General features: G+C 46.4%; 1 protein-coding gene across 1 annotated transcript in view; it reads right to left on the bottom strand.

The window, feature by feature from the left end:
* Positions 1 to 450: 450 nt before the first annotated feature.
* The window catches only part of SLC24A3 (solute carrier family 24 (sodium/potassium/calcium exchanger), member 3), a gene marked incomplete at its 5' end in the record, with an annotated part of 25086 nt that continues 15340 nt past the window's right edge, over positions 451 to 10196 (bottom strand). The window contains 2 exons of the mRNA XM_010289658.1: positions 451 to 600; positions 1621 to 1686. Coding sequence (XP_010287960.1) covers positions 451 to 600; positions 1621 to 1686 — 216 coding nt within the window. The remainder of the gene's footprint in view (positions 601 to 1620; positions 1687 to 10196) is intronic.

Genomic DNA, 10196 nt, shown 5'->3' on the forward strand with positions numbered 1-10196 from the left:
CCCAACCCCTAACCCCCCCCCCCAACAAAAGACCAACCCCCAAAATTCCCATGACGTACCCTCTTCTGCATTGTAGCAATAGTCTTAAGTCATAAATTAGATTAGTCTTCCATCAAATAACTTAAAAAAAGAACGAATTGTAGCAGACCAGTTTTGCCCGGCTTGATGCCAGTTAGCAGCCAGTTCATCTAGAGTCCCAGTCACACTGTTCAAAAACTGAGCTAGGAAATCACATGAATGTTGAAAAAAATAATCTTCACATCGATGCAGGATTTTTCCAGGTTGTGGGGGGGTCAGGGAGAGGGCAGACCTAGACGGGGCCACGGGTCCTATGAACAGTGAACAGGATATACGTCACGACTTGGAGGTGCACCGCATTCAGGAGATGCCAGCCGTGGTTTGTATTGCACAGGTAAGAAGGAAGTTCCTCCCGACAGTCTGCCACCTGCATTAGTGATCTCTGCACATGGGCAAGTTCACAAAAGTGAAAACATTGAATTCTGTCATGATGGAGAAACACAGGAAGATGCCGTACAGGGAAAGGCACACACACCCTAGCTTCTTATCCAGCTTCCATTTGTTCATGTGGACGCCAAAAACCTACAATAAACACAGAGTAAGCCACCACGGCAGGAACATTTTGAATAAACTGGTAAATCCCTTTCTCAATTACAGGAGCACAAAGATGACTGTCCCCTTACTGGTCGTGGTCACCCGGAAGCTATCGCAATGCAAGCGCTGCAACAAGTGAGCTGAAGACCACAGCTGAAGTCAATCAGAGTAGACCCCTCGCAGTCATTGAAGCCACGCTGACTTACATCATCTCGAGACCTGGCCCAAGGGCCTTAAGTTTCTGCAATGAATTTCATTTTGGCAAGAACAATCCCATTTAATTCATTCAGAAACGTTTTCAAAGGCCAGATCCCTTTTCCTTCACTCCAAATGCTTCATATGAACCTCTGCATCTCAGTCTAGAGCCACACAGTCTAAGGCTGTGCTTGACTTTGCTTAGTTTGCTCCCACGCAAACCTCTTAAAAGATTAAAGTCTTGCGTACGAGGGCATTGTGCTGATGTGCAACCCTATAGCAGCTGGTCTCAAGATTTGGAAGATGTCACATAAATCCTCTTCTCCCTACCATTTCTAGTCTGCTATGCTGGACTTGGACAGGTCAGGGAACGCAAGGCACTGACTTCAACAGAAACAGTCATGTCCAGGCACTATTTGTTCTTTCCACGTTGGATCTCAGAAGGTTCCTACCGAGGGCCAAAGCAAACTGTAGAGCGTTTTGTCTACCTGTCCAACAGGAGAATGGATCTCGGCATACATCAGGGGATCTGTTTCTACTCTAGCATGAAAAATAACTAGTGATTACCAACACAACTCCCAGGCTCCTCCCATCAAAAACATACAAACATGAGAGCCGCCTCGTGACAGCGATAGCTTCCACCAAGTGCCAGATTAAGATCTTGGGAAGTGTACAATAGGGGTGACCGTTCCTATCTCTTAACAACAGACTTTGCAACCACTGTTACGGCTGGAGCTGAGAAAGGAACAGGTGAAGAAAGGGTGGATAAAAATCACTCTTTTGGAAATTAAGAACAAAAGGCAATATACATACTGTGACAAAAACAGATGCCAGCAGGAGACCAACAGAATAGATAAGTCCTCTGCTGTTTAACCGAATCTGTAAAAGAAGGAAGTTTATAAAACCATGTCACAATTTCAAGCAACAATATTTCTCTCTGCTGATAATTCTGTAATCCTAAACTGCTGGGTTGCCAAACACTTGCAAGCCGTCAATGCAAAGTCAGACTATCACATCACAGATTATTTTGCCTACTTCCTATTGCCAAAGAAGAAGTATTATTAGAGTAGTGTTCTTAGGACTTGACAACATTTCAAACTGTTCCACCCCGCCATGGGCTTTGTCATCCTTTATATTGTTATATCATGAAATTTTGTTTTTGGCAATTAACTCCTATGTGAGTCCTGAGAGAACAAATGGGGGAAAGGAAATGTTGCATTCAGTCACCAATTAATGCTTCACAGTGGGGGAAAATAAGCAAGGGCACACACAACACCACGTAATTTCTTCCCTACTCTTACTCAGCTAAGGAAACAAGTCAGTAATCTCCCAGCCCAAACCTCAGCTGCTGAAAATCATCGCTATCGATGCGTCATGGCACATTAGCATAGGGAGAACATTATTTAGCACTGAGGAAAATAAGGCAAAGAGACAACTTCTTGCCTGCAGGGCTGTGTAGAGATATGGTCACTAAGGTACCCAGGCGCATCACAGGCTCTGACGTAGCCGTCTCCGTGGCAGAGCCACAATCGCATCCACTGTGCCGACATACAGGTGCTCAAAACTGTGGGGCTATTTAACTGCCATTTTTAGAGGCTTTGGAGTCTAACCAAAGGCACTCACCTGCATCTTTAAGCCCTAAATACATTTAAAAACCCACGGTTTTATGTGACATAAACCTAAAGCTACGTAGGAAGGCTAGAGGGAATAAAGCCACCCCCCCAATCCTGTTCCTCAGCTAGGATCACACTTCTCAGTTTCCCATTCTTCGCTGGCGGAGCTTAATCATTGTCCCTTTGGGCGTTTTTATATGACCTTCTCAAACAGAATCACCTGCAGTACCGGCAAGGGCGCGGGCAGGTGGAGCCTCTCCAGGCGTTTCTGCAGGGGCTACTGTGTGAGGGAGCCTTCCTCCTAGGGGAGGTCGGCTTCTCCAGGGGGAAACAGGGCAGCTGGAAGCTGCCTGGCTGACTGAACTGTGAATCTGTAGACCGCCTGGTATCAACCGAGTTCAACTGAGTCACCAAAACTGATTACTATTTAAAGTAGTAACCGACTAGTTAAGTTTCCTGGCAAAGAGCAGTCTTAGCAAGAAATTACGTACAAGTATTTTTCAAGGATGCTTTAGAAAAGAACATTGCTATTTGCCTAGCGGACTTTGATTTTGTGCAGTGCATGTGTATTTTCAGACACACCACTCTGCCGCTGAGGTCAAATCACAAAACTAAATGCAAGTGATCTTCCTTAAATGGGCTGGTAGCCAATTCTTAATTGCTGAGCTTGTTCTACATTTGTACACAAGGAAAAGGAAAAGCATCAGTCCGTTCCTGCAAATGATCTGCGGTCAAGAAAATAGTTCTCAGAATGAAAGCTCATCTGCCTCAAACGACCCTTTTTTTCTAACAGTTGGATTTATTTCTTGGTTTTTTAAACTGTTTTTAGTCCAATGAACAATTCAAACTAAACTTCTGTGCTACGATATTATTTTCTCAACCATCAAGGCAGAAAATAATGGTACATAGTGTATCACTGGCCACTTTTCAGTGCTCGCATCCTTCCAGTGAGACTACAAAGAAGCCCGTTTGCAAGAGAAGCTGGTATTGCTAATTTGATGATAAGCAGCACTACAATTTCATGAATGCAAGGCTGCTGAGGCACTTGCATCGTTTTGCATTACAGTCAGGAAGAACTTCTCACCCAAATATTGCTCTCAAACCCACAGTAATGATTTAGCTTTGTTCCCCAAGGACAACTGAGGGGTCAAGGAAAGGATTATCGGTTCTGGCATTTTGCAAACCTGAGCCTGCAACGAACTGCATACACCCAGGATCCTCTGTGCAAATCCATGTTGGAGACAAGGTCAAGCATGTTGCAAAAAGACAGTCCTGGAAGGATTTCTCCCTTCCTCCGTACATGCTCAAGATCCAACATGACTACACGTTGCTGTACTCCTAATAAACTGTGATAAGGATGAATAGGTCTTGCACAGCTACTATACGCTGGAATTGTTACGGCATTTGTACTCACAAGCGTCCCAGCAATTTGCAGAGCTCTATTGCTGCCTGAGATTTGTTGTTATCTTCATGTATGTGAAAATACTGGCCTACACAAATGGCACATTTTCCTTCTTTACTGATTTTTGCCATCATAAAAAAGGCTACAGCCATGATGATCGTCTGTTCTTAAAGGCATTACAGGATTTCTTTAAGACATAAGCTGTAAGAGTGTGTATGTACAGCAAGACCTTTATATTCCTATGCCCATTACATGTAAAATACAATATTCTCACTAGACTGTCCAAAGAAATGAAGGATTTGGATTGCTTCAGAGTGTGAAGGATGATTTTGCAACTGTCTGCATAGCTGAAGGTGAAAAATGTAATGATCCCACCGCTAACGTAAGCTGCAGGCTGTAAGCGGTGCACAGGAGGAAGCGTGTTCTTGCAGCTATGGAAGAAGTCTCCGAGGCCACTGCGGCTTCTATTACCAGTCCCAAGCAAACCTCAAAGTTTTGCCGAAACGAGAGCTGCTCTCGGGATGAGAGACAACGTCAGGTTCTGACCCAGAGGACCTTTTTCTTCCATACCCTGCGGCATATTTCCTGTTACGCTAAGGAGCCAGGAGGAGCTAATCCGGGGGCTCTGTGCACACATCACTGCTCCCTGTAGCGGCGGACGGGCCCACTGTGCTCCATTCACTCCCATGCATCCAGTCCTCTTCTCCTGCTTCCACTAATCTGAATGGTCCATACATGACAGCTAACCTGGATTTCCACTTCAGTTATTCTAAAATGCAAAAAACCCCTAAACTAACTTTGTGTAACTGAAATACAAATTTAAAGCCACCCTCCCTGCTGCCCCAAATGAGCAGCAGCTGGCTAGAAAAGACAGATACTGTTTTACAATAAATTCCTGTCTGGATTTAGGTCAGGAATTCTGTTTGACTAGTGCCAAAATCTGTAAAAACTGTCAGCATGAAATACATCAATCGGAAAGGAATCTACAGGAAAAGGAAGCAAATGAAGCAGCTGGAATCATTTTAGCACGGAAAATGTCTGAATTCAACCTAAAGTGCAGACGCCGCTTCTCAGTTACATCATTAGCCTCCACAAAACCAGCAGACATTTGGAAAGACCATTCCAAAGGCCTCTATGTCTAATTTGCTGAGGACAGTGCTTCCAAGGAGAGGTGTTTGGGGCTGCAACCTGCGAGGCTCCTCTTTGGAGGTCATTCAGGGGAATAAAAGTTCCTATTAAGGATCATTCAAAATTAGGAAGTGTATGCTAATTATTTATGACAGCTTTATGAATGTAACAGTAAGCTACGTCACGCTGATCGCACGTGGGCAAAGCAAACGTGGCAACCCCTTCAGCAGCATGAGCGCCAGTTTTCCCTTGCGGTGGTATTGCACCGGAACAGTTGAGTTGCACTCCGGGTTAACGGTTCTCAACTCGGGCTTAACTAGCACCGCTCCTGGGCTTAACTAGCAATGCTCCTGGCCTGGGATCTAGCCCAGCTCCCACTGCTGAGCAAAGCAATTAGCTACTAATTAAGCTAAATAACAAGAATGTTCCTTTACGAGGCTTGACTATTCCCATAGAAAGAAAGGATTTCCTGGGAGCAGTGAAAGGGTGTTTTCCAACGCAGTTGTCACTGTCCAGTATTTTTTGCTCCAAAAAAATCAGACCATTTATTAGGGTCATCACCCAATACCTCGCTCTGCCATGGGACAGCAGGATTAAACCCCTTCCATGTACATAGCAAAGGGTGGTTTCCTGGGGCAAGCAAATGCTAGCTGTGGAACGCACTGTGTCAGGAAGCTCATTTGGCTGAACTGGATACATATCACAGCTGGCCTTTCTGGACGAAAATTTACCCAAATTTACTCTTTGGGTAAAAAACCTTGTCGGTGAGCTCAAAGTGCTATTAAAGCTGTGCAGAATTCCAGCTGTTTCCACCGTGGCTCAGGAGGTGATGCATGTGCGGCACTTCCCTGCCATGCCATGGAGCAGGCAGAAAAGGGACAGAAGAGGACACAGACGACAGGCGAGAAGGGCTGTAAAACAATGACAAGTGAACGAAAACCAACAGAAAGACAGTTGGAACAACAGTTCCAACGACGACAGTTGGAGCAGATTTGTCCTTGGATGGCCAGGAGATAGATTACACGGGTGGGTGCTGGCTGTAGCTCTGGGTGCACTGGGCTTGCGGTGTACGTGCTGGGGAGTTCCTCTACGTGCACACAAATGGTGCAATTAATGCGGCGTGCTGCTTATGCACGGAGCGGCTCTGCACAGTGTGCGCGGGGAGCCCGGCTGCGGACGACGCATTGCCTATCTGGCACACGCAGTAAGTCTGACCTCCTCGACTTCCGCATGTGTGGAGAATGGCATACGTTCAGGCACCGTGCCCAGCGCCTCCAGGTTATTTAAGGCAGTCCTGCAGCAAGGTGATTTACACCGGTAAGAGACCTCCCTCATAGTCGATATTACTCCTCTTCAAGCCTGTTGCCCAGATACCTCTTACTGTAAAGTTTCTTGGAGTGATACAGTGCTTTGAGATTCTTGCAGATTTTAGAGCCCGCGTTGAGAAGAGAACGAAAGCCGTCTGTGTTTGTTCAGGTCCAAAATGCAACGGTAGTCTAGTCTTTGAGGGATGCTGAATATTCTCACTCTAACGAAGAGTTAACGAAGAGCTCCTTGGAGCTAGGTGAAACTCACTGCCAAGCATTTGTCGGGGCTGAAGCCTGAGGATTTGGAGAGATGTTCTCCAGTAAACCCTGCACTGGTGGTATGAGGTGTTTCTAGGGTCAGTAAGGGAGGTGATAATTTCAGTTTTTAGCAAAGAGCAGAAAAAGGGCCTCAGCTGGAGTCATCTTAATTATAGAAGGAAAAGCTCAGTTCTGTGTTCATTTAAGAATAGGAAATGCTTCTTCCCCAGGAGAGAACTGTCTGCAGATGAAGCACTCCCTCATACTGCAAGGAGGAAAAATCAGCACTCCCAAACTCTCCTTTGGGGTTTGGCTTGTATCTAGCGGCTAAAGCAAGCCAGAAGAACGCTCTGTTTTGACTGATCAGACATGAGACATGAAAGGTTTGCAGGTTCAAAATCTACTCTGTCTGAATTTGAATGGAGGCTACCTCCCTGCTCCTTGTGTAGCAAATACAAAGATGCTGCCACCAGCTCCAGCTATTCCCATGCAGCACCTGCAGGCAGTAAGGAACTGAGGCTGAAGCTAAACAGCAGAGGAAAAACAATGGGAATAAAAAAACCGTGATTCCATTCTTCAATTCTTTTCTGGCAGTTGCTGAAGGGAAAACAAGGAGCTATTGCCAAAACCCAAACGGGTTTTGCGCCAGGGTCCAAATATGAGAGAAATTACCTCATTCAGGAATATTAGAAGGACTCTGCTATGTTTCCATTCCCTTGGCTGGAAAAGCTGCAGGCTCTCTGTCTGTTTGGGGATCCTTTTCCTGCAGTGTCCCTGCCTGGCGATGGAAATCCTGTGTAAATACTGCATTCCCCAGGTCTTGCCATGAGACAGCGGTCTCAAGAACCTGGAACTTCAGACATGTGCTGCATTCCTCATGGTTCAATGGAATTTCCTTCTTGGACCTTTTTTGAGACTCCTAAGAAAGCACCCCTGGTTTGCTCTGCATCACACAATTCACTTGGCAGAGGGTACACCCCCTGCACTACACAACATGGAGTGCTGCACATAGACCCTCAAGGTATTAAGCAAGAAATACAGGGGATGTGGTTGGAGAGAATTCCTGTTTTGTTAGGAGCTTTGGAAGGGACCAGACACTTTTACTACAGTATAATCATCCCAGTCTCCCTCTCATAAAACCAGGGAGCAAATGCACTCAATGCATGCAAACTACTCCAGTTTGGACTAGTGGGACTGGAGGGACTTCAGCTAGTTAGCCGCTTCAGCGTGCACCTGCTGCTTTGCCCATCCATAGGTTTTTGGGATCAGCCAATAAATTAATCCATTAATACCTGCCAAGCTGCATCCTGCTGCCGGAGTGATACCAGCACACCACACTGCAGATGCTAGTGTGGCAGCTGGAAGGAGCCTGGCACCCCAGAGCAGGAGGAGGAATAACATCTAGAGAAGTGAAGGGTGATGCAGTGGGAAGCAGGGACCCCTGCAGACAATCAGAGTCACCAACACCTCGACCTTAATGTCTGCCCTGATGACTGACAGATCCGTTGAATTTATCCTTCCTCTTCCCTCCGAGGATTTAAGGTGGTCTATATGCAGACGCCTGGGCCAGAATGGGGCAGGGAACAGACAGGCAAGTGTTGGCTGTGAGGAGATGAAGGTCAGCTTTGTCCTGATGGCCTACGGTTCATCCCAGTGCCTTGGAGTTAAACCAGTGAATAGCAAACTGCTCAGCGAAGTAGCAAAGCAGTGACGCTTGCCATCTCGATGGGTGTTTCTCGAGTGTCCGCTTCCCTCTGGATTCACTGACATCTAACAAGGCTCGTGCTGGTGCTATTCCTTCTCTCTCTAGCTGCCTGTTTGATGAAAGGAATGTAATGTCTCTAAGACTTTTAACTTACTGTCAAATTTTGTTGAAACTGGCTGAAGTTATCAGGCAGAGGAGCGATGGATAGACATACGAGTGTACTCCCAAATGCTAACGTGGACAAATGAATCTGGCTGTTTATTCTTAGGCTGTTTATCCTTAGAAAATTCCTGTTCTCTACAATACTCCTGGATGATGTCTGGCTTACAGTTTCACATCCAAAAAAAGATTCCAGAGGGAAGCAATTGGATGGAAGACACGGAGCAAATGTCTTTCCACTGCAGATTTGCCAGGGCCACTGGGGAAGGATGCTTACAGGATTACAGAGTCAGCAACATGTCCAGGACTCAGAGCTGGAAGAGATGAGAAAGCGAAGTCTTTCAAAGGTCCCTCTAGGTCCAGAGGGATGCTGCTTTTTCTCCGAAAGCCCTGCTGGCATGCTAGATTAGCTATGCTTGATAACAGAAGGCCAGAGCTGCAGCAAGAGGGTGGCCAAATGACCTCTGAGTAGTGAAGATGGAAGCTCCAGTGGGAATCACAGAGGAAGGCAGAGTTAGTGCCTGGACATTAATGGGTGTCCAGAAATAACAAGGACTCTTAAAATAATGTAGTTGGGTTAGAGACTAGACATTGTAGAAACAGAAGGGATCTGATGTGGAAGCTGTTTGACGTTGACAAGATCTGTCTTTTGATGGCCCATCAGTGGCCTGGGCCAAACCAAGAACTGTGGGACTGACAACTGAGTTGAAGGCAAAGGGTGAGGGCGGAGGAGAACCTTTTCTTCTCTGCACCAACACTAACATTTTCCAGGGGAAGCATGAGACGGAGCATTCTCTGGCTTGGGTTTGCACTGACTCCGGTCAGCACTGGAGGGAAGAGAATAAAAATCCAGTATTGCACACTGATGATCGCACGGAGACAGACCTGGTTTGTGGTAACAGATGCACACAGGCGAGGCAGGGCGACTGGTATCAGAGACAGGTGCCTTGGAGCATAGAGTGGTTTTGCGAAGCGCTGCCCGGTCTGCCAGCTTCCTACATCACACCATGTGCGTGCAGCCCCCCCATTCAGGCTGGGGCTGCGACTGCCCTGCAGTCTCCACCTGCAGTGTATCCACATCCTACAGGAAAATGTTTCATTTAAAGTAGGAAAACAGAAGAAAGGGAACTTCCTTCTCTAAAAGAGGTGACAGATGCTTCCAAGATACAGCCTGAGAAGCAAAAGATGGTTTTCTATTCCTTTCTTGTAACAAGAAACGAAAAATAAAACAAGTAATAAGCTGAAACATCCATCAACAATAGGCCTGGGAAAGGAGCAGTCAGAACGGGGAGAGCCACTTAATCAAAATGATTGCGATTTAGCGACCTAGCACCAGGATGTGTCTTGAGATTCACAGTCTATTTCCAGTTCTGCCATTTACCTACTGTGTGACCTCCAGCAAGTCCATTAGTCTCTCTTTGACAGGTCCCCTCTTGCTCTTTTCCTGTCTTATCTGTTAGATCACAAGCTGTATTTTTCCCCTTCAGGCACGATCTCATAGACTGAACTTGTTCACACAAGAAGGCCTGATTCTGCATGGGGCTTCTTGTGGTTGCCGCCAGGCGTCTGACAAAACGAGGCAGCAGCCGGGACCTTGCGGGACAAGGCTTTCAGCAGCGATGTCTCACAACCAGCCACAAGCTTGCAGGCTGCATCTCATCCAGAGCTCTCTGCTTACCTCAAATCAAAATGCACCATCTGTAAAACGGGCTCTGAGACACGCATCTGCCCTCAGGGAGGTTAAATGAGGCTCAAACACGAGCTCATCCCACAAAGGGTGCTACAGCAGCTGAAAGCACCATTAGCAGTGAGACCGC

Source organism: Phaethon lepturus, unplaced genomic scaffold (assembly GCF_000687285.1).
Source record: "Phaethon lepturus isolate BGI_N335 unplaced genomic scaffold, ASM68728v1 scaffold33736, whole genome shotgun sequence".
Lineage (NCBI taxonomy): Eukaryota > Metazoa > Chordata > Aves > Phaethontiformes > Phaethontidae > Phaethon > Phaethon lepturus.